Here is a 25,594-nt window from a genome sequence, read left to right as displayed (position 1 = left end):
TGTAAATGGCTTTGTGGGTGGTTTTGTTTATTTTTTAGTTTCCAAATGACTATAGCTGTAGATTTTTGGTCATAGAAAGCTCTGGTATTTCCCCAGCAAATTTCATGTACTTCAAATGTCAGTGTTTTATAGAAATTCTAAAGGCAACATGATTTTCTGTTTTGACCTTTTTATGATCAAAAAAGGAGAAGAGGCTGACACCACATTAAAGGCCTGGCAGAGTCTGGGTCCCGCTACAATGAGAATCCGTGTTAGCAAAGCTCGCCTCTTCATATGGTTACAACCAGGGGGTGGAAAGAGAAGTTTTCAATGGATTTTTAAGACTAACTCACTAGCCCCCAGGGTATACCAGAAAATTCTGGAGAGATGCCACATACCCTCTTTCCAGTGGCCAGAACTGCAGTGTTATGGGCAGCTCATTCAGTGAAATGACCTCATAGGTAATTTCCTCCTGCCCCCCGCCCCAGCAGCATTTATATAAGCTAGAAACAATGGTTAAGTGCTATTTAAGACCAACAAGGACACAATGGAGTTTGCTTCTTTTATTACGAAAGATACAAAAACACAGAGTGTAGTGAAGCTATCATTAGAAATGTGAACTTTTTTTGAACCAACATTCTATTTACATACACAAAATTCCCCAACTGGAACAACATCAAATGTGAGACACATTATCAGAATATACCATATACACAAGTTCAGAGATTTAATATCTCTGTTACTCTATACATGATTGTTACACAAGAAGTCAATTCCTACCTGTCTTACACAACTATTTTAAATTAAGTTTATGAGGACTACTCAAGCAGAATCTGGGCAAAGTTCTGCTGTTTGAATGGTTACTTTATAAATACAGTACAAAATCACAGAGCTGGCTTTTCAGCCAGGCTCAATCTTCTGTGGTGTCAAACAGTCCATGCTCCAAATTGATGGGAGTAAAATAATGGAAACTATTATTTATTTTTATTGACATCAAACCAGAAATACCTCAGGCATCACAAATGTACTGGTTTTCAGATCACTGATCAGCTAGCTATTAGGAAAAGCAAGTCTTTTTATTTATTTTTTTAAAACTCTTCCCTCAAACAGAAAAGCCAATTAAAATACTTGAGCTTACTTTGTGTGAGCAGACATTCTGTTAAAAGAATAAAAGAGGACACACCACTTTGTATTGTTTTTAACTGGAACCAACTACTGCTTAGTAAAATAAGGCACTTCTTCCTTTAGATCAGTCCACTTCCCTACATTTTAGTTTAGCTCCATTTTACACAGACAGGTGATTTCAGCTATGCCACTTGTGACAGCAGAAGGGATGTTGTTAAGAACTGTTGCTCTCCAAGCATGGATGGTCTCAACAATACCTTCTGGATTGCTTGCACCCAAGTCACACAGTGAATATACGGCTGCCAGCTGCACACCCCAGGGAACACCTGCGAAAAGTTAACACAAATCAGCTTATAGATGCTTTGATATGCAATAAAATGGTGTTGGGAAACCTGAATCTAAAGAAACTATCAGTTCAAGAACTGGAATTAAAATACATCAGCAACAGGGATGCCTAAAACCAGAAAGAAGAGAGATGACAACCTGCACGCAAATTGCCCAACATCTGATTTTATACTAGGCCTTTCCAGTTCTCTAAATTCAGCAGGTTTTCAGTATTCAAAGGGCATAAAAGATTTGAGCACGTAGTCGTTTTACTCCAATTAAGGGTGATCAGACTTTCATGAAGTCAGGTTTACACAGTCTGAAATAGAGACAGACATATAGCACTCGCTCGGAAGAACTTGAGATTGCAAGGAAAAGCAGCTATACAAATGGTTCAAAACAGCTCCCTAACATCAGCCAATGCTTCACTGCAAAATGTACTTAACATCCAGAATAACTGAGCAATATAGATCTCTGCTGCCCTAATTGCCTTGCATTGTCTCAGCCAGGAATTTGGGCTTCTTGCAACCCTCTCCCAATACAACGATCCTGCTAGGAGCAAGCTTTGGCATGAGCTGCTTAGGTAACAAATTAGCTATTACTGTTCAAGTGAAGATGGCCCTTTAAGTTCTCTGAGGCTGATGTGCTGTCACATGCAGTGTAATTCCAAGGTGGCTGAAACTCTCTCAGAATTGTTCTGCGTCTCAAACAGAAGGTAATACACATGCTTCATTAACTTTGGAAGAGAACGGGACTCGAACTGAAACCTGTTTGTACTGTTATGCACCAACAGAGCACTGCACAAGCAGGCTGTTTTGGTGTGTCTGTCTCATCTTGTGCATGTTCTCCTTACAGAACAGAAGGCAAAACTTCACACTGCAGATGTTACAGTAAAGTTCCTCTAAATAAACATTACCTTCATCTTTTGCATGCTGTACAAACAGTCCAATTACAGAACTGACATTCTTCACTGCAGCAAGACATCCTTCCTTCAAACCTATTTGGCCCAATCGACCTGAAACAAAAAAAGGTTACTACATAGTAACGTTTAGACAGTCAACTTCCTAATTTTCAGACTTGCTGACTGTCTGTTGAAGTATCTTAAATCACAAAGACTAGTCATTCTTGTTACCATGTTGTCTTGGGAACAAGAGCTGTCCTGTTCCTTTTGTGACTAAAGGCCCCAAGCCATTTTTCGTCAGATTGAGCCAACCTCCTGCAGGTTTACAATTTCTAAGTATAAAACTCTCAAAGAACCCAATTTCTGTTTAGCAAACAGTATTATATAGCCTACATACTGAAAAGATCTATTGAAGTTTTCTATTTACCTTGAATGCCATCTAGATCCCAAATAAATGAAATCTAACTTAAAATTGCAGGAAGAGGTATTATGTTGCACATAAAACCTTATTTTATACACTTTGCTATAAAGTATATGTAGCTACAGATATCTTCATTTTAAATACCTGAAACATGTTGGTATTTGTTATTGTGAAATCAGAGTAACATCTCTCAAAAATTAAGTACATACTTTCTACAGGCTGACAAACAGAAAATATCTGCATAGGACTATAAAAGTTTGGCTTTTAAGGTAAAATTTTTGAAGAAAGTGGAGACCAAAAAAAAAAAAAAAAAAAAAAAAGAGGGCAAAAATACTCCAATTCACTTTCCAGGCAGGCTGACGCTTTCAAAGAACATACTTACACAAAGCAGAAGTTCAACAAAAATTTGGATTACGTACCAATTAGCCTGAGTGTCAATGCTATAACACTATCAGGAACGGATTGAGCAGTTTCATGCCCCTTTCTCTTTTTTATCCATTTATCCATGGATGGCCAAAGCACTTTGCTGTGGAAGACAAATTAATTTGACAATCTGGTACTGCATGAAGGGGTGGTACAATATTCGTACCATAAAGTTCCTTTGTTTACCATGTATTCCCATAGCTCCACTTGCACCTTTAATTCACCTTCTAGGGAAACTCTTTACTATTCCAAGCATCCACAAATCTGAACAATGTAAAGGTTTTAAACCCAAGTAATGAAAGCTAAATTTCTGGTGCAATCACTCCTCTTCAGAATAGTATTGCTGTTCATCTTCCGTTCATTTCCCTGCAACGTTCTGCACCTCTACCTAAAGTCAAGAACTTACTCCGCTGACTTTATAGATGTATATGAAAACACATTACTTTTAAATGTCATGCTGAGATGTTATGCCAGCTTCTTATATGACTGAAAATTCACAGTTTACATGTTACAAGTAGGAACTGATGCTTGTTTTTAAATCTGAAAGAACCCAATAAGACTTTTTTAATCCTCAAAATGTTGTTAATAAATCTAGTTAACCCGTTACCAGCAAAACTCCACACTATCAACTCTGTATGGCTTAGTTAAAACGACATACCTTTCACTGAAGCGAATATGTATTCATTTCAAAAGTATGTCACCAAAAATAACCCCCTATTTGAAAGCATGGAACTTCTATAAAAGACTTGATGATGATCATACGTTATTTGCATTTACTTTATACTCAACAATACGTTATGTCGTAGTTACACACATGCCATACTTTTGCAAATTATACTTGGTTATGTAACCTCTGCATAAAAAATGGGGGCTGCCAGAGCAGTGTCAGTATCAAAATGAAGTCTTTCAAACCACGTTAATTGTGGTAGCAGTCCATGCACTGGATTACAGGATTCAAAGAAAATTCAATACATTGAACCTCAGTATTATAATTATTTTAGAATTAAAATCAGACTGAAACTGGTATAGTACACTAATAGTCACATTTCACTTTCAGCGCTGAAGTAGAGCTATTTACACATCAAAAGTTCCACCCTCATTTTCTAGTGATGGTGGGGAAGGGAATTCAACAGTTAAATCCAGAGGAAGACAACCAATCATTTTGCTTTGTTGACTAACAACCCACCTGAACATTTCCCACAATTGTCCACATATACCTATTTTAAAGCAATTCTTTATTAGAACAGTTCAAACACTGTTAATTTCTTGGAACGGTACCATAACATGCTGTATTTCCTCATTGATCGCTCATTCTGACTTAAAATAAGGCACACAAACACATTTCTCTAGGTCTCATCAGATTAAAACGTCCTCATTTCTATGTTTCTATGCAATGGTTTACTATATTAAAAGCTAAGTCACAATGTCTCAAATTTGAAAGAAAAAACCAAACAAACAAAAAAAACCCGATACAAAAACAAAGCACAAAAAAACTACACAGGAAAACATGTGAAAGAACTGCTTGCCATCATACCTTATAACATTGTCATGCGTCCAGTCCCACTTCAGGTGGGAGCAGAGTAGATCAACAGCAAATACATACTGCCAAGCATCTTCACTCAGATCTTCTCCATATTGCTCACTTAGCTGGAATTCTATTTTTGGACATGACTGCATTTCTAAAAGCAGGTTTGAGACCATAATACCAGCATCTAAAGAGGAACTCTGGAATTTTAGAAGGTGATTATCTTAATGCATGAAAAGTTACCAACCCAGAAACAAACTTTTTACATATATTTGATTATGACTGTCCACAGTATCTTACACCATAAATTCAACTTCAGGTTTGACTTAACACAAACAAAAGGAGTACATAAACCAAAATCTTCATGTAATCGGTATTTTTCTTGAGTAAAAGGAGAATTTGAAAAAAAACCAACCAAGCAATAAAACTCACAAACCCTCCCTCTTCTCTCCTCTCAGGCACCCTCTTCTTGCCTCCTACAATTTGATGATTATTTTTTTTACCTCATTCATTGATCTCAGTGAAGCTTGAATGTCAGAAAAGTGTTTTCCAGTGCAAGAAGATTAGACTAATCCTGCTCACTTTGTAAGTTGGTTTTGGTTTGGGGTTTTTTTTAATTATTTTCTGATGCTGAAATCTGTTACTGTTTGTTGTTCATTAAGGGCTAATTTCCAAGCAAGTACTCCAATAGCTAAGGTAGTAATAACTGAAAGCATGTCATGTGAAACAATTCTGTTAATTAAATAGCTAGGACAAGCAAGAAAGTTTAAAAACAAACATCCTTTCAGTATCTGAACTACTACAAAAAAGTCTAGGCTCATCACATACACACTGTGAGTGCTTAGCGTATCTTCTCCGTACAAAAGCTCGTATAATTGGCAAGTGCTGCAACTCTGCAAGTCACTGAAACGGCATAATTTGACCAAGAAATAAAATACCCATCCGACATGAGCTTTACTTGCACAAGTAGAATAATTGTCTCAAAAAATTATATGTATGACAGACTGTTGACCACAATCCACTTGAAATTTGTCCCTGTATTTCCACTTAAGTAGAGTACATCTTACAGATAGGATGATGTCATCTGCTATCATCAATATAGAAATTCCTGAGATCCTTCTCTCTAGCTGCAGCAGCTCTCATATTTCATAAGGATCCATAAAGAAGGTAGGCACTGTGTATGCACAGAATTAGTATTTCCAGGAACATTTACTGAGACATACATGCAACTGTCAGCATGGGACTGAAAGCTGTAACCTAATAGAATGAAGAATACAAATTCTTTGCTAAACGGGATTGCATTAAGCTTATGTGAAGAATGTACCCTCTGAATACCAGAGCTTAGTGCTACATCACAACTGTGATGTAATCCAAAGAAACACATACAAATCCATGCATTCTTAACTCACTCCACTCCACTAAATCAGGAGGTTTAGAGGGGCTGTAATTCCAGTGGTAACATACTAAATTCAGGGCTGGTTTTGAATCTAAAACAAAATTTTTAAAAAATCATCATGCCTCTTCCAGTGGGTACACCACCTAAAGCCCATGCTGACAGCAGTAAGCCTAGCTGCAGTCCCCAAGGCAGCTGTGGAACAGCACGTTTGGATGGGGAATAGGTGAGCTATGAAACACAATGATTTTGTTCGCTTGGTATTTACAAACTATAGCATTTCTACCAGGCAAGCCTGGCGCTGGTACGCAGTTTTCAAAACTCCTGGGGCCCAAGCCTTCAAGCAAATCACAAGCCTGCTACACACATGCCTCCTCCAGAAGCAAAGTACCCCCAGCTTTCCATCTGCATGATGTAAATTTGCTCCCACTGACATTGTGTGTCTCAATTTTTCCTCTTCGCAACATCCTTTTCAGGATGGCAGTACGTGCCTGCTGAAAACCGACAGAAATTAAATGACTCATCCAAGGGCTCAAAGACTTGAAGTCAAATTTCAGAAGTCCTTAACACTACACTGGTCATCCTTCTTCTGCCATCACTACACTTTTGTACTGATGATGCCAATTGCTTATGAAATTAATAGGCTGATTATTGTTTTTTGGTGATAGATGGGTATTTACAATCCACCTCGCAGAAAGATCACGAGTAAAAAGAGACAGGCTCATCCTGAAATTAACTATAATAAATAATTAAGTATTACACAGAGACAAACCCAATACATATTGAAAAACCCCAACAACAACAAACCACCTCAAAGAACCTCAAAGTCACAGTTTCATAGAGGGACAGAATTCCCTAGTCCAAGAACATGCCAGTCAAAGTTTAAAAACTGTTGACTTTTCATGTTTAATAGAGGGATTAGCATTTAACAGGGAAAACCAGAAAAGTGCTGCATTCTAGCAGGGTCTAGACAACCCGAGGGCAAAGGCCTGAAGCAACACTGGTTGTGGAACTGTAACCGACGCCACGGCAGGGTCACAGGGTACCTCCACACCCTCCCCCAGTACGCTGCTTGGTTTGATTCGGCCAGCAAAGCAACCACTGCAGACACAAGCTGCCACGGAACACAAGAGCAGACATTACCTGTTCCCAGCTGAGATAAGCGCTCATACAGGCCAGCATCTCGCTGCTTGCACTCTGCCTGACAACTAATTGCATAGCTTTGTTAATTGCACCTTGGAAGACAAATATGTCAGACCATATGTTTGTGATAAATAAAATCATTTTTTCGGCGTCTGGAAAGTCTAAGAAGAAAAAAAACAGAACAAAGTAAATTTTTAACATTTTTAAAAAAAGAAAGATACTTGGGCATTAAAAGCTAGTACGCTCTTCAGCAGGTTAACTGGGAAAGAAGTCACATAATGACTGCAGCCCAGGGAAGGGGAGTCATACTAGCACATCTCAGTCTTGAGATTAAATAAGAAAAAAAGGCTCAAGAAAAAAAAAATAAAATCACCACTTCAGCTACCACCCCCATTGTAATTTCATTCTTTTTTTGTAAGGAAAAAAAAATGAGCAGGCTTCATTGGACTTCAGTGTGCAACAACAGTGCAAAAGGACCTATTATTTTGCATTTTGAGGTTGGTCCCCCCCTTCATCCTTCTTACTGCACTTTAGTTCACCAAGTAGAGTGGTCTTGGAGCACTGAAACTGGATTCTTTTAGGATGAAATTAAACTGGAAGATGCACTCCAGAAGCCTACCTAATATACTCTAACCACAAACAAGCACCCTGATCACTGGATCAAACCAGTCGTTTTTTGCACGTTTTTTGCACTTTAGTCCAAAAGAAAAAAAATACTCCTGAGATGTGTAATAATGTGAAAATCAGGTCTTCAGCAAAAATCCACAGTGCTTGCTAACACTTTGCACCCGTACAAGCACAAAATCCACATGAAAGAAAATAAACTTTGCTAAGAACTTTCACACAAATAAAGTATGAAACCTGATGTCACTTAGCGATTTTCCCAGACTCTGTCAGGGAAATTATATGTTATACAAGTTGTAAGTGAGCGCGTAAGAATGATGCATGTCAAAATTTTTATTTCCACAGACATTAAAAAAGTGAAACCTCATCCATTACATTAATTCCAGTCTAGTATTTGACAACTACATGTCCAGAACTATACGAGTAAGAGAGGAGAGTTCCAAGCCATCAAAGGGAAGCTAACAGTCCCTTCTGAACACCAAAGCAGAGATCTTCACAGCAAAAGTAATTATGATAAAACATGAGTGTGTAGACTGCAAGCACTAACAAGTAAATTGGAATAAGCGAGAAGTAGATACAGCTTCTGTGCATGAAATGCAATACTGCAATACATATGCCTGAAATACTACTTCCACTATAAAAAGCTACAAAAAACAACGAAAACTGAAAAGCTACGTGTCTTCCCTCTTCAATTCAGCATAACTTCTACATTTTTAGAAAGACCTTAAGAACTAGACAACATATAAGAATACATCAAATCAAGAAGCTTTATGGATTCACTGAGCATGAAGAATTTACAGAGTTCCACCCAGTCTCCTGGATGGACCTTCTCTGCTTTGAAACACCTCGTCACATAAGAATGAACTTTTTTTTTTGTCAGAACAAGGACTGTTGCTAAACTAGAGTTATCTACATGCTGCAACTTGGAATTGCCCGCCGATGAATTTGGAATGCTTGAGATTCACCCAGTGATGAGTAAGAGTTAAAGGGGCATCAAAAGAAGACAAGTAAAAAAAAAAAGGAGGGGAACAGAGGAGGGGTAAAAGGAAAAATAACAAAAGAAAGATAACAATTTAGTTATCTAAGTCAGAAAATGTGAAAGAAGAACAGAACAAAAAAGGACAGACAAGAAGAGAACAGATGACACAAGTCTAACGCAGTGGTACTGACTCTTTATAGTCAATTTGGCAATTGTGTAGCTAGCACATCTCTCAGGCTTCATGTTGGCAGAACTCTAATAGGAATTAATATATGAAATTACATGAAAAAGAAAACTCTAAAAAGAATGCATTGTAATCAAACAAAAATAAACATATTTTAACAAAACTCAAACAACCCTTAAGATGTATTTACATTACAGCTATTCACACTCAAAATATAACAATAAAAGCACAGGACAACCACAACAGGAATTTATGCAGTTCAAAGTATAAAACAGAAAATCATTCAACAAAAATCTGCATTTACGTACTGAATTTTGGATCTTACCCAAAAAAAAGAAGGAAAAAAAGGGGAATGTTTAACATGTGCAAGAGCTCACAAAAAGACAGAGTACTGAGGTACTGCAAATGAAAGGCTTAACCATTAATTTAGACTAAGAGAAAGTACCTGACAAGTAATAGTTTCTGACATGGTGCAGCACTGAAACTATTAACATGAAAAACATGAAAGAAGAGTTATGATGGACTACATGAAGGACAGAAAAACAGCTAAGAAAACAGAAATTCCAAAAAGAACCCGGGAAAAAAAAACCAAACAAACAAAAATATTGCAATCCAACAAAAAGAAGATAATTAAGAACAAAATAAAATCCCAATCCTTAATAAGATAAAAAAAGAAAAAAGACAGGGATGTTATATAGAAAACAACCAACCACTAAGTGAAGCAAGCAAAAGTTGTAGCATTTTGCTCCTCAGTGCTCTTGAATTTTAAATTTCAAACACAGATACCAATACACTGTTTTGAGCCCTGGACAGCTTGGTATTTTCAAACCAAGCGAAGTCCTTCCAGAACTAAGACAGACTCTTAATTTAGCACAACGATAGTATGTATGTACGTATTACCTTTGCTACTGGGGTGGGGGGGGGGGGTGGGGGGTGAGAAAGGGAACCAAAATGAAAAAAAGAAAACTCTCAACCAAGGAGGACTTTAGATAATGGGAAGTAATAAAACTTTAAGGAGGACACGTTGTACAAACGCACTGGTTTTGATCAAGGTATTCTCCAACTCCTGACACTATTTTAAGCCAATACATGTTTTTAAATCACACTTGCTTTATGAATCAGTGCCTACTCAACTAAAATAAAAAAATGCTACTAAAAGAAAGTACAAAATTCCCTGGAATCACATTATCATTTTGGAGATTGCAAGGCAAAAACTGAAAGCACAGAGAATCCTAAATAAAATATTTATTTGGAAAAATTAGTAGACTACTAAGACCCCAGGTCTGGGGACCAAACCCAGGACCAAACTGACACAGACATATGGAGGAACTGTGAGATGGGAAATTTTTCTACAATAGTCTATACTTCTGCACTACAGAAAAAAGTTCCAAGGAAAATGTCCCTTTTACAGCATTTTTGTTTGTTTTTATAAACATAATCATTCTGCAACACTACAGCAAAGATACATGGTATATTTAAGATATGAGACCACTACGCCATACTATACCTTCTTTAAGTAGGCTATAGCAGAAAAGGCGGGCTCTTTCCATATCTCCCAGCTGTCGACAAATTCCCGTATAGACTCGACACAGAGCCTGATTGAAATTGTAGTTCGTGGCATTCTTCTGAGCCTTGAGTTTATTGAGAATAGCATGCAGCAAGGACTCTGCTAAATGCTATAAGGCACAAAATGTATTGTTAGCCTACTATAGACTTGAGAATATTTGGTAACACTATAATAGTATGACAAGTAAAAACCCCTACTATCTTATTTGCAAGCATGCTGTTTGCATACATGTAAAAATGCAGAAAAGTAAATCAGAGGCAACCAGCAAAAGAAAAAGAGTGAGGAACAACCTCCCAGAATAAACATGTCTTAAATAGATGCAGAATAGGGCTACTATTACTTAAAAATAAATTGTTTAGTTATGTGATGAAACACTATCTTCCTCAAACAAAAAGTGAGGAGAGCAATAACGACAGGTAGAGGAACCCCGGTAACATAACCGGAGCAAACGGAGCACTGACTTGGCTGACCCAGAGCTGCTATAGGAGGACACACAGCCCATTGTCCAGGTAAGCCTTAAGAGATGAGCCCACAGCAGCCTCTCCCCAGATCACTTTACACAATGCAGGAGGTGGGGAGGGGGTGTTACTCTCTACAGTAACATGAGACTCAATATGAGATGCAAGGAAGGAGAATATTGCGACTGTACAAGACTTAGTATAGGATGTTTAGAGGGTGGGCTAAATGTGGGGAACAGAACGAGAGGCTCAGAAGCCAGGTGCTGGGGAGGCTACAGGTTTAGACTGGGTACCTGCAGATACTGGGGAGCCTGAGTGTTGGCCTCATGAGGAACCAGAAGGTCCAAGCCAGCTACCTGAAAGACCGGGGATCTGAGGGTCAGATGCAGGTAAAGCCATAGCTCTGGACCAGCTACTGGAGAGATGCCTGTGCGCTTCTGTGTCTGCAAGTATGTCGGTGCTTGAGACAAGTGGGGACAACAGCAGTCACGTACTGGATATACTGAGTATCTGATGTTAGCTACTGGAGGGATCCATACAGTCTGCCTATATGTATGTATGTATTTTCCATTACCAGGCTTTCACCCTGATCAGCCAGAGAAGGAAACAAGATGACGTGTGCGTTGCATGTATGTGTACCTCTGAGGAGTATGTACTCAGTACATACCCAGCCTTGCTACTGGCTGGACCTGGAAACATAAAGCTGCTGCAGCCTTCCTTCTTGTTACAGGGAGTTACAGATTTGGCAACTCCTAACAAAGATGACCTGACAGCTTGGAAGCAACTTTTGCAGAGAACCTAATTACATTCAAGAACTGACACGGCAAAATGATATCATGCATCAGCTGGTGAACTGCTCTGTTACAGACCACAACTTTTCTATGAGAAAGATGGCAATTTAAGACAGATTTTTCAACCCGGATTCTAAGCAAGTTCTCAGAAACAAATTAATGTAAGATTTTTCCAATACAATTCATTGGAACAACCTGATGTAGAATAATAAAGGTAAACATGGAATGAAAGGGTATGTCACTATTGTATATACAATGTTGTTTACCGTAATTGAAAAAATAAAAAAAGGTAATCGAACCTCGCACTTTTAGAGGAAATCATTCTACAATTGTAAATACTATCCACTACAAGGGAATGATGCAAAAGTAAAGTGGTTTACACACACATCAGGAAAGCAAACATATTTACAAACGCAGCTTGGCATCTTGGACACACCACTGAATCGTAATTTCTTGTGAAGTTCTATGTCTTCTCGAGTTATACAAGTTTAGATGTGTGATAACCTTTCAAGACTACCCTCCTGCACTACAGACTGCCTGAACAATTGAGAGTTCAAAGACTCATACTCTTTTCATCTGAAATCATTGTTACAACACAAAATCAAAAGTTATGCTACTTACCTTGTTTTTAATACCAAATTCATAGACAACTTCTTTCTCTTCATCTCTCATTATTGGAATCTTTGAGATATTACCAGCATACATATGACCTTTAATAACTGGTAACAAGTCAAAACAGGATTCAGCAATCTTCTTCAATGCCAAAGACACTTCCTGGCAGTCAGGATCAATAGCATTCTTTACTGGTAGTGATGCTTCTACACTGGAACTCTGTGCTGAATCACTAATTTCACAGCTTTTGTCATGGAAAGCCTCCTGCACCTCAGAGGTTGTATTTTTAGTATTTCCAATAGCAGCAATATCACTGGGCTCCAGCTTTGGTGGTTCACTGTCCAACCTCAGTCTCTTTGCACTTCTTGGCATAGACACTGGCAACAAGGTCCGTTTTTCAAGCTGATGTGATGAGCTTGAAAACAATTGCTGATTTTGCATATCTTTGTCTTGATCTTTGCCACTATCGGATTTTAAATTGCTCCCAGTTTTCACAAAAGCAGTTGATGTAGACGCAATTTCTTTGAACCCACCGATCTGAGCCACAGATCCTGGCAGACTTTGGCTGTCTGAAAAAGCACATCGGTTAAGCTGAATATTGCCTTTCAGTATGTTTAATGTCCTTGCTCTGGCAGACAGCTCAGGATACATAGTGTCCAAAATTTTCACAGAGTTCTCCTGAGGAGCACCTGGAGCAGTACTGTCAGCTGCCAATAGAGGTAATCTTCCTGGGACAGGAAGGGCATGCTTTGGAATAGAAGTACAAAACTTCAAAGGTGAGGAGTGAATCCTTCGACCTACTGCCATTTCTGAGGGTGAGGGAGGAGAAAATAAAAGAGCAGATTTTACTGTTGGAGTATCTGTTAATGGAGACATGAGAGGAGGAACAGGAGTTTCACGTAGTGGGGATATCAGGTCCTCAAGAGGGGAAAGCAAAGAGGCTCGACCAGCAGAGGACATCACCGGGGACACGGTACATGCTTTTGGAGGAGTAGCAATCAAAGGCAGTAGCAAGGGGGGCAGAGGAGGACCCATCTCTTGCCTGATTTTATTTATAGTCTCACTTGAGCACTTTGTTGGCACAGAAGTATCAGCATTTGCAAGAACTGGCTGAGTTGGTTTATCTTTGAGAGTCTTTATTCTTCTTTTACCTTGAAACAGCCTCTTGGATAGCTTGGCATGCATCACCTGGGCAGCCGTCTTGGTGGAAACAGTCAAGATTTCAGATGGTTCTTGCTTTTTGCGCTTCAATTTATTGCTCTCTTTGAGAGCAACATCCACACAAGACTCTGTCTCCAACACACAGAGCTTCTCAAATACTGGTTTTTGTGGCTCAGAAGGCTGCCTAACTGTCTGACAACTGCCCTCTACAACGGATACGTCTGGATTTGGGAAATACTTGACAAAAAATGTTTTTGTACTGCTACCATCTAGGATAACATCAGTGTTGTTTTCTCCTCTATTGCAATCAGTGCAAGTCTGATTATGCTCTTCAGACATGGTGACCTGCATATCAACATCGTGTAGTAGACTCTGCTCCGTATTTGACTCAAGTTTTTCATAATAATTTTCTTCTAAGGAACTGCCAAGTGCTAACATTCCTGTATTTAGTTTACTGGTTTTTATACCCAGTCTGCTAGTTTTTGAGAAACTGGTTAGCTTGTGGCATAGTGGCGATCTATTTTTTGAAGCATTTTGCATCACAGGGTTTTCTTTTGATGTCCCAGTTTTTAACAGATTTTCCACACCATCATTGATGCATTCAGCTCTGTTAGAGTCTACCGTGCAATTGTAAGCACCCTCATTATTTTCAGAGGTTACTAACAGACACTCACTTTTCGAAGAGGCCAAGTCTCCCTCCCCAACACCACTCAATAACTCATTTGCAGTATCTGGAGAGCTATTAGTTTCACGGTGTGTATCCACATCCACCACAGAGTCTGCTCTTAGATGGCTAACTGCCAAGGCATCTCCTGGGTGCGTTGTTGAAGGAAGTTCACATACTTGGTCATCACCATCAACAACTGCACCAGTTTCCAGAGCACCCACTGCAATTCTCCTGGAAGCTCTCAGTTCCTTTCTGAACACAGGAACACATTCAGAACATTTTGCACATCTAACTTTTTGTATAGAACAGTCTTTCTCTTCAGATTCATTGCTCTGCTCTGACATATCAAAATAATTTTTAGACCTTTTTATGGCATTTTTCCCAGCTGCCTCAAAACTACTCAGTTCTTTGCTTTCTACCCTGGCTGTTGGCGAACCAGTTCTAGAAGGATCTGTTGTAACCTCCCACATAGAAGTCCTGCATCCTGATTCTTGACAATCAAACTTTTGGAGAAGAGAAATATTCTTATTACAAGAATCTGCATCCAGGATCTGTGATTTAACAGATGCCTGAGGTCCTTTATCTACTGGCTGTTCCTCCTCATCTAAAATTTTCACTTCATTTTTGTGTATGTATCCCCTCTCAGAGCAGTCCAGTTCTTTGTACATGTCTTTTTCAGCAGACAGGATCTCATCACCCTCTTCCAAGCTTTCTGAAGAACAGTTAAATGCACTACCTGCAACACAATTTTTGTCCCCTTTGCTTTCCCATGTACAGGAAAAAGCATCCTTTTCCGTGAAATTAGTTTTAGCAAAACTGACAACTTTCTGAAGACTGAAATTTAGATCAGGAGGCATTGTGGATTCCAAGCCAATTCCCAATTGCACAGAAGAATCTGTTTCTTCAGCATTTATAGAGTCCAACTCCAAGTCCCCTTGAGAAGAAAAAGCCAGGTCACTATTAAAATCCATTTCTGAAGCAGGCTGGCAGATGATCTCTGAACTGCTATTTTTCTTCACAACATTCTCCTCCCAGTTAAACGAACTGGAACAAGTCTCAGTCAACAATTCTTTACTTTGTTTATTTAATTCCCCTTTTATTTCATCACATTTAACGTTTTTAGTTACCAAGAACTGATTCAGAGGTTTTGCATACTGTGCCTGAGCTACTAAGACAGATTCAATGGTATCCACTCTTTTTAACAGCTCACTGCTTTCCTCTCCAAAATGTTCTGGATTAACTTTGAATTCAGTCTGAGATTCAAACACTCCCAAGTCTTGAGATTTGGACAACCCATGTTCCAATGTACTACACAGGTTTTCAGGTTGTTTTATTTCACCTTTTATTTCTGTCAAATCTAACACAGAGGATTCACACTTAGCTACACTGCTTTCTGTATCAATAATGCCTGCCATCTTCGGTAGCACAAGTATACTTCCCAAGTCTGATTTCCCCTGCAGTAAATTACTAACATTTTCTTCCTGGTGTGGTTTGCCTTTTAAATATACCTCCTCCTTTATATCTACTAATTCTCCATTTTCTACACTATGGCGTAGCTCTGATGGTTCAGCTATTTCTAGAACACTTTCTCTGTTAAATTTCATGGCTAGTTCAGTCGTCTCGGGTCTGGTTATAGTAATGTCTTCCGTTCTGAGCTGTTCATCCTCCTTTGGAAAGGCTGACAAAGCAGCCCTCTCCATACCTTCACTTTTGTCTATATCATCCATACTCAGTAAATTTCTGATTCCTTCTATAGCAGATACAGATAAGTAATGCTTAGAAACCTTAACAGTCTCTGGTTTGCGTTCTCTGTCCGCTTCATCTTTTACTGTCTGTACACATTGTTTCTCCAGTATCTCTTCATTGTCACGGTTTAATTCAGAGGACTGAGAGTGTGCAGAGATCTCAACAGCTCCAGCGTCTGCCTCAGTCTCTATAATTATTCTCTCCCCAGTGTGCTGCATCATTAGTTCTTTAGGACACTTCACTTCAGGGAAGGATTTTGAACTACTGAAATCAGACAATACATTTTCAGACAGTTCTCTCTCGTTATTTGCCTCTGCAGAGAGTCCTTTCACCTCTATTGCAGCTGTTATTTCCTCTCCAATTATCACTTGTTCTATGTCTTCCCCTACATCACTTGCCATGTTAGTCACTTGGATTACATTTTTTGATTCATTTTCAACCACTTCATTCTGTATCAACACATCAGATTGCTCCTCAGAATCTTCATTTTGAAGCATAATACATTGCTCAGATGGCAAATGAGCAACATTTTGGGGAACAGAAACTGCCCTGGGAGTTTCTCTCTCTCTTGATAATCTATCTCTTTTTGATTCTGTTAATTCACCATGTTTTTCATGTGATTTTTCATAAGCAACAGCTCTAATTAAGATTACATTCTCCTCTGTTTGCTCTACTTCACTACATTTTTCCATCTGATTCTGAGGCTTGAAACTGTTTAACATAAAATCAGCTGAAGAACAACCCTCTTCACTGTGCGTGTCCTCACTATCTCCTTTCTGTTCTTTGATGGCTTCCGATTCATGTGCTGTTGCATCAGTTAGTTCTCTCTTCTCAGTTTCTATATTATCAGAATTCTCCAAGCAATCTTTGTTAGTTTCCATGTTTGTAATTAAAGTAGCAACTTCAGCTTGCTTTGTTTCAGCATCTCTCTCCTCCTTGCTTGACATCTTTGGACCAATATGAACATTCTTTTCATTCCAACTTAGGCTATGTGAGATTTCTGCATCAAGGCCATGCTCACATGATTTGCTCTGTTTGCTGCACTCCTCGTCGAGGCTGAACACATCACAACTCTGATCTTGGTCATCTTGTAAAATATCCTCCACTGCAGAAGCACCGCAATCAACTTCTTCATCACTGGAACCTGTGATTTCTCCAAACAATATATCCTTTAACAAAAAACACCAAGTTAATATTCCAAAGCCTGGTATCAGTTTTAAGATCTATTTCTCTAAAAAAATACACTAGTGGCCCTGATATGCAGTAGTTTTGAGAGATTAAGGCTGAACAGAATTATATCTTTCTCCATCACTGTTCTTCATAGCAAATGGAACGTACCTCTGCAAAAAGGCAGACGCATCATTACCTACCTACTTGCATTCTAATATTACTGGAAAACAACACTTAAGTAGGTTCCCCTTGACTTCCAAGCTGTGGAATTTTGCTGTGAAAGCCATACTTGTACCTAACAGGAGTTGGGATTGTAAATCTGCAATACTGGGAAAAGAAATTAGGACAGCAGTTGAAACATGGGTTTCTTTATTTTAAATATACTTCTGAAAATGATGTTCCGTCCCTTCCACAGGCAGTATGCTAGAAGGTAAAAAAGTATCCATATGGATCTCCACAGTCACACAGAGACCCTTCCAGTGCATGAGTAACTAATACTGATACTCAAAAAAATAAAGAAGCCCAGGGATATCAAATAATTAATTTTTCAGTAATTATACGACCAAGTTAGTGCCAAATCAGACACAACCTGAAACTCACCTGTGTAGTTACTGGTGAAAGCTGTACTGGAGAAAGCAAAGCAGGGAGAGGCCTGGCCCAATTCAAAATATCCATCACATTTCCACCCAGGCCCTTCTGCTCCTGATCGGATAAGTCTGAACTGCTGTGTGCTCCATCTGTCTGTGTTATCACATCTACAGTTTTATCCTCACCACCGTGCAGACATTCTTCACTAGTCCTGTTCTCAACACAGTCACCTCCAAAAGGCTCAGTACCTGCTTGAAGTTGCATGGCTGTTACAGAATTTTGCTTTCCAGCACTTTCCAGTGAAGAATACCAAGGTAGCGTTTTGCCATCACACTTCCTGATCTTTTGGTGGATTTGTACAGTTTCTAAGACACAAAAATATTGTTAAGAATCTTCTTACCCCTCCCATTTTTCTTTATAGAGACAATATATCATAGTAATAAGAATGCATTACCATCTTTTCAAGGAATGTTCCCACAGCAATAAGGAGCAGTTAACGCCACTTTCAGAAATCTTTTCCTTACAGAGATCAGATGTTGCTATTCACAAACAAATCTCTATTTCATTTAAAAAGTATACGTATGTGCAAAAGGCTCCCCTGCAAACCATTTTCTGATTTGGATCATTAAAACTATTCTTCCCAGTTTTTCTTATCAGGAAGGGTCATACTGAGTAAACTGAAGGTCCGTACAGCTCAATAATGTATTTCAGTTTTAGCCCAGTAACTGATATTAAGGAAAAGCAGGACAAGCATGCAGTGACATTCCCCACTCAGGCTATAATCCTCAGCTTTGAGCCCACAGCTGCCCGTGCAGGCCAGTTACAATTATACCCTGCCATAAACACAGTAAGGGAGTTCTTAGCTATATTCCTAGTGTTATGATTTAATATGCATACACTTTTAAAGTGTTAGTTCTTTAAACTTCAATAGTGAGTCTAATCATACAAGATTTTGTCTTTAATGATGTGACTTAAGTTGAACCCTTAAAAAAACCTCTGCAACACACCTATGCACAAAGGAGTTTGAACCCCTAAGACAATGACAGATACTGAGCAGCTGCAACCCTTTCAAGATAATGTCAACTGTGCCAGTTTTACACAGTTATCCTAGCAGCAAGAAAGCATGTCCAAATGCTCTGTGTGATTCTCTGCATTGTACTTTTGTTTTGATCCTTTTCAAATCACACTCTTTATTATTACACAGTAACCTATTTCTTATGCATGCAGGCAAAACACATTACCCCAAGAAAGTCTAAACAGTAGAGATAAAGATTTAAAATATTGATTATAATTGTGCTAGACGCTTTCAACAGCAAGAAGACAGCCCAGTTTTCTGAAATTCAAATTCTACGATTTAAAAAAAAAATAAAAGATGACCTCCAATAAAACAGGAGAAATAAACAATCCCGAAACTCCAGTGTTCCGGGAACTAGAACCTACTCTTTAGTATTTCCAATTCTTATATGACATTTCTATGTGTGATCTTGTTCATAGTGCTAACACTATTGGACACAGAATCAGCAGTATTCAAGCCAGAGATCAAGCCTATTCTGTGTACACCCAACTACCATCCCACCGTACAAAGAACAGCACACACACAAAATGGTTCTGAACAGAGCATGTATTGATTTAACTGGCACAACTGGCATTCCATTGGAAAAATAAAAAAGAATAGTGTGCTTCATTACCGCTGTCAGTGTTCTTCCACTACTAGAACTCAGAGAGATACTCCTGAAGCAGCATCAATGGTAGTATCAGATTTTAAAATACTAGTTTAAATTGATAGGTGAAAATGACCTCCCAGAGATCTGTCTCCCAATAACCTTCAAGCACATTCTGGTATGCTGGCTCCACTAAAGGAGTTAGTAGGAAAACTGATCAAAACCCTTATTTCTAAGATCCATCTCAGTCACTTCACACAGCAGCTCCACGTCAAAATCTCAATTGTTGCAACGAACAGTAGGAGGAAGGAGAAACTGTTCAGCCTAAAGAGCTTTACCACCTCATTTTCCCCAAAGATAAGTAAGCTCTGGTATATCCTTTGGTCAAAGCAGTATCCTACAAGTTTTAAGATTCCACACTGTTTTATAAAGCTATTTACAAGCTACAGTTACATAGAGCTTCCAGGATGTTCTACATTTTGTCATGAAAAACCTGGATTCCTTTTATAGTTTGAGTCTCATTAGACCATCTAAGGGAAAAGGAGATCCTTCACAAGCAAAAAAAAAAAAAAAAAAAAGGAAAATCCAGAAAGTGGTTATTAAAATTTTTTCATGCTCCTTTGTGCCAAACAATTCTAAGCTCAGAACTTTCTCCCCACTGAAGTGGGCAGAAACATTCAGTTTCATATTTTGCCCCTTGAAGAACTTCAATTAGACAATTGGAAAGTTTACTTTGCATGGTGAACTACACAATAGTTACCAGGAACTTTAAATCCTATCTGTATTCTCAAGATCAGTCATGCACCTATATGGAGCCCAAGAATACTGATACACACCATCCACTGAATAGTTCCCTCTGAGATCAAAGATGTAATTTCTGAATAACAAAGAGATTCTTCACCCTTCTCTCCTCATCCCTTTCCACCTCAGCCCCTGGTTTAAATTTCTTTAGGAATGAGATGCTTTTCTCATGGTTACCCCTTTATCTGCAGGAAGAGCTGTCATAGCAATTTTCAAAGGTTCATAATAGGGTAAACTCTGTAGGAAACAGCCACCTCTTTGGTACCACAGAGTGAACTTCAGGTTCAGGAAAAGTCCTACTGATATCAAGCCCTTCTCATTGGAAGGGTCCTCTCAAAGATTGTATTCCACAGACAAATTTTACTTTATCCAGGGAATCGTACTCTTTTTCATTATGTCACTTACTGAAATGATTAAGTTTTGTCCTCAGATCTACAGCCTGGAATCTAGTCTGCATAGCTCCAGAAGGTTAAGGTCACTCTGATCTGAAAACACCATCAAAATCTACCACACACTACCATGAAATTCTTTCTTGATGAAGAATGGATAAAGGACAGCAGAGATAAACAAGCAATCCAATGTAACATCAGTTGCCTTGGTACTCAACACATTGAATTTTACAACTCAAATATTTGCTCTTGATTGTCCACATTGCAGGGCAATTCACCTTTGCAAAACAATGTCCTCTTCTCTCTCCATCCTAAACCACAAATGAACTTTGTGAAACAAGTCTTGGTTTTTACTCTCAAATAGAAAGACCAGATGAAGATGATGAATATATTACCAAAATAATTAATCTAGCCATAAAACCTCTTCTGGCTTACAGCAAAACGTCACCACTATCAGCACAGTGACTGTAAATGCCTGGCAGTAGCAACTGCACGCTTCCCAAGGACAAACAACAAGATTTCTCTGAGGAAAAATCCCTCCACAGAAAGCTTCTAATGCCCTGCTGACTAACCCAAATTTTTTAACCTGTTTCCAATTATGTGAATTTCAGGGTGTCCTATACACTAGCTACATGTTCTTTAAAGCTACAGACAGTATTCTGTTTTTTGAGACAGCAAACCCACACATCCTATCGTATGAAACAAATAATTAGGGTGAATATTGCATATGTGAAACTAATTGCGCAATGTTACACTATCTAAAAAGATGTTATCTTGAGAGATTTTCATATGGTCTTAAAGGCCGAAGTCTGCTTCTTAGATCACTCATACCCTATGGACTTTAATCTCAGGACCACAAAATGTATACAGATCCCTAGGGATTCAGTCTTATCTTTGTGTTTTACATGTAATGCCACTGCCTTGTATCTCCTTTTGTCTGGTACTAAAGCAGGCACCATGGGACCTCCAGTGTGCTCCTTTCCATCCCTCCCTACATGCAGCTTCTCCCCTGTCCTGGATCCCCAAACGAGAAAGAAGATCAGGTAAGATGGGTATAGCTCTGTAGTAGGTCAGATTTAGCTCAGAACTCCGTTATACATGCTACTTGAAGAGGCTCAGCTCCTCCCAGACATGGTCTTCCCATCTTTCCTCATCTCCTCTCACCAAAACACTGCATACGAACAGTGCATACTGGAGAATCCAAATTACTAAAACATTCAGCACTGGTCTGCAAGATTCTTCAAATGCTTCTTCACATGCCTGTTCACGATGTAGGTGACTTTATGCTCAAATCAAATGGGAAACAGTTTTCCAAGTCTAAAAAAACCAGCAATGTCTTATTAACCTTAGATTATGGTCTAAGGTTATTGGTCTGATGGTCAACTGCACGTTCAGACAACTTTATTACCGGCAGATTTTGTAACAATACTATCAAGACCAAGCAAAAATGTTTTTAAATTGTTTGGCAAAACCTCATTGTCCTATGAGGCTTTCTCAGTGGCACATTTCTTGGAAAAAGCATGAATGGAAGACTCATCAGGCTTTCCAGTTTCCATACATGGACATGTTCTTCAAGAAAGCCATTCAAAGCGATATCAACCTTGGTGCAACAGAGAAAGCACTGATTATAATGCAGAGCTTTGTATATTTTACAGCACACTTGAGTGTACTAAGGAATCAAAGATCTTCCTGAAAGGCTAGATCCAGGCAGACAGATGAACTGACATTCTCTGGAAAAGAAGCTTCAGTAATACTACCATCAAGCTGATTTGCTCTCTAAGATGAAACCATTATAACATGGCACAAGAAATTAGGGCAAACTCATTAAGATCCTTTTTATTCCTAGAAGATTGTATCTGTAAATATAAGCATTTCACTATTAGGAATCCAAGGTAATGGCCACTTTCATGAGAGGCAGAACAATAAGCTGGCTGCCCTAGGCTTGAAGAGGGGAAAAAAACCAAACCCAAAGCAACAGAACATAAAAGATATTTCTCAGATATCTAGCCACTCCAACAAAAGCAAAAGAGGGGCTGACTAGAAGGGACGTTACGGATAGTTGCTTCCTTTTGTGAAAAGAGTACTGCAGTTTCCTTGACGAGATGTGAATAGGAAAGATGGGACAGGACTCCTGGCATCTAAAGTTCCCCTTGTGGTGGGTGGGAAGGGGATGACACTAGAACCCGATACCCCTGAAATCACCTGTATTTCAAACTCTTCAGTTTCTTGTGCTTGTTCTTGTCATTTGATTGACCCTTGATCAAAAAATCAAATTCAGAATCTCAGGGGACAACTGTCTAGCTCTGTTTTGGAGCTGATGCCACAGATCTTCTGCATCTGGTGGGAGTGAGGCTGATAAACTGGCTTATGAGACAGTCCTTATATCTTGGCACCTCTTAAGTGGATTCCACTGAACACAAACTGCATCTAGATTTATTGGGATCTATACCAGTAGCAAACTGTCAGACTTAACAGGGTGGGCAGAGAGGGTAACAATTCACCGTCAAAGCTTTTTATAAAGCAGGGTGCTTATCCCAGAGAGTATCTCTACAGTCCAAGTTACAGAAAAGCAAAGTAGCAGAGAAAATAAAACAAAAAAGCAAGATTAATAGGCACACTCTGGAGAGACAAACACATATATACTAATGCAGTTTCAAGGCACCTATTACTCTTGAGGGCAGAAGGAAAATGACATGTTATGTGAAGTTAAAGCAGTTCAAGTTTGGTGCAAATGTGCAGGTAGGTAAGTACTCGGATTATTTTTTATTATTATACTGAATATCACATTACACAATTAAAGGTATTACCAAATTATATGGTTTGTTTCTCTGTATCATGAATATGAAAATTAATACACCTTTATTATTGTTAAGGCAAGTAAGAATGAAGAAAATGGTGGTAACAGCTTCTTAAACTTTACAATCCAACTAGGTTACCATGTGTTTGTTTCAGACTAAAAAAGAGCACTTGCATCCTGTAATTCACATTATATACCGCAGACTTTATAATGATATAATTAAAGTATAAACATGAGAGGTGAGTTCTGACTACTTAAAAATAGTCAAAGTAGCTGATCGTAAAAGAATTTGATTTCTCAATTACAACAGCAGATTACAACAGCTTTTATTCAGAAGAGCATTCCAGTTTACTTGGCTGTTCAAATTAATATTTCCAATGATTTTAAAATAAACTAATCACACGTGTATTTGATCAGGCAACCACCCAGGGAAGTGTTCAAGTCTGACAAAAAAAGTGTTACACAAACAGTACCCAACCTGATATCATCCCAGAAAGATTCAGTTAATGCACTTGCATATTAATAAAGTCACATTTACTGGAACCTACCTTCTGTAACAGTCAGTCTTCTTTTTTCAGGCCATGCCTTATCCTGAACAGAAGCTGAAAAAATGTACCAATGTTTATTTTTGTCAGAAAGAGAGACAGTTTCAAGAAAATTTCAAGACTTTGCATGCCATCTCACCCAAGACAGGATAATTTTCCTGATTCTCTCTTTTTCCTGTTGCACTATCAATGCACATCCAGAGTTCTTCTAACAAAAGCTTTATTTTTCCTGTTGAAATAAATACCTTTGTAAGTTGAGGAAATTGAGCTAAGAATTTATGCTTCTTTATTTTTACTCAGAACACAGATAAAATACAACAAAATACAAAACACCTGCAACAAAAATTAAGACAAGGGACATAGGGGCATTTTAGCTTCAGAGAAAGAAATGCTAGATGCCATTGAGGGAATGGATCCTGTATTAGCCATAGCCACACAGCACACTGAAGGAACAGCTGCAGAATGCTTCAGCTTTTCCTTTCTATAGTGAGGGTAGCAAAAAGTTTTAGCAGCCCCTAGAGTAAAATGTAAAAGCACATTTGAAGGTAGCATTAGTGAAATTAAACAGTTTTCTAAAACAACTCAGGTGACATGAACATAAATGGGGGAGGAAATCTTCTAGGAACAAAGTATTTATAGCATGCTCTTTCTTAATGCCCACTCAGTAGTAACTCATCTTAGTCTTACCATGGAGAAATGGCATGTTAAATGTATTAATTAACAGGCCACAACATTAGTAGACATTGTCTGGTGGTGCCAAACAACCTAGTTCCAGAACCAGAAGGGCAAGTCAAGAGGGAGAAACACACCAAAAACTCAACAAAATACACAAGCACCTACTTAAGCTAAAACCATCATCAGATCCAACAATAGGAACTGAGACTATTGGTTTTGTGCCAATTCCATAAGTCAAAGACCAAAGCAAACTGCTACTATTTTATGAAGACACAAATTAAAAAAAACACCACACATAAGAGGAAGACTTGTCAAATTTTGTATGACAGCTATTAACAACACTAACAATTTCTCATTGGTAATAAAGACTTGCTGCTATTTGAAGCTCTAATTAGAGCTAAGATCTTATTTTTCCAGTTTTGTCATTCATTAAAAATCAAAACATGAAATTGGGTACCAATAATCCAAAAGGCAGTACAAATATGTCAAGACACAAGAACTGACATGGTCTACCTTTTTCAGAAAGGTTTAATTTTGGCAACAAACTTCATATACAAATATTACAAAGCAAGAAATAAAAGAGGGAAGTTCTTCTGCCTGAAAACTGCCTTCAGAATTTCAAAAAAATTCAAAAGCAATACTAGTATTTTAGAAGACTGCAAAAATGCAAAAAATAAATTTGCTTAAAAGTTTGGTCTCAGCACTTTAGAGGAAGTTTAGGAGTTTGCTGCATTACACAGATTCAGATAATTTGCAGCAGGTATTTTAGATCATTAGGGAAAAAAGCCAAGAAGATAAGAAACATCTATACATCCTAGACTTCCACTTGATTTACAAAGCCTCTAACAGAAATTACAGCAGATTACATGCCTATCTTGTGTCTTTTGCCTTGCATGCTTCCTCGATAATTTCAATGAACTTCAAAGACAACAGGATTGTTTGTAC

At 38.4% G+C, this 25,594-nt stretch overlaps 1 protein-coding gene across 4 annotated transcripts in view; it reads right to left on the bottom strand.

Annotated features, from left to right (window-relative positions):
- Window positions 1-527: 527 nt before the first annotated feature.
- Window positions 528-25,594, bottom strand: part of ICE1 (interactor of little elongation complex ELL subunit 1) — a 39,777-nt gene continuing 14,710 nt past the window's right edge. For 2 of the 4 annotated variants that reach the window (XM_040592153.1, XM_040592156.1), the window contains exons 11-20: window positions 24,114-24,203; window positions 23,978-24,031; window positions 17,794-18,146; window positions 12,459-17,192; window positions 10,529-10,697; window positions 7,235-7,395; window positions 4,708-4,898; window positions 3,170-3,276; window positions 2,345-2,443; window positions 528-1,430 (exon numbers count right to left, since the gene is read on the bottom strand). In XM_040592153.1, the coding sequence (XP_040448087.1) occupies window positions 1,249-1,430; window positions 2,345-2,443; window positions 3,170-3,276; window positions 4,708-4,898; window positions 7,235-7,395; window positions 10,529-10,697; window positions 12,459-17,192; window positions 17,794-18,146; window positions 23,978-24,031; window positions 24,114-24,203 (6,140 nt within the window). In that variant the 3' untranslated portion in view covers window positions 528-1,248. The remainder of the gene's footprint in view (window positions 1,431-2,344; window positions 2,444-3,169; window positions 3,277-4,707; window positions 4,899-7,234; window positions 7,396-10,528; window positions 10,698-12,458; window positions 17,193-17,793; window positions 18,147-23,977; window positions 24,032-24,113; window positions 24,204-25,594) is intronic. The other 2 variants (XM_040592155.1, XM_040592157.1) reach the window with 2 other exon arrangements.

This window comes from Falco naumanni, chromosome 4, assembly GCF_017639655.2.
Source record: "Falco naumanni isolate bFalNau1 chromosome 4, bFalNau1.pat, whole genome shotgun sequence".
In the NCBI taxonomy this organism is placed as follows: domain Eukaryota; kingdom Metazoa; phylum Chordata; class Aves; order Falconiformes; family Falconidae; genus Falco; species Falco naumanni.
Note: the sequence above shows the minus strand (reverse complement) of the source record. Positions and strands in the feature narration are given on the sequence as shown.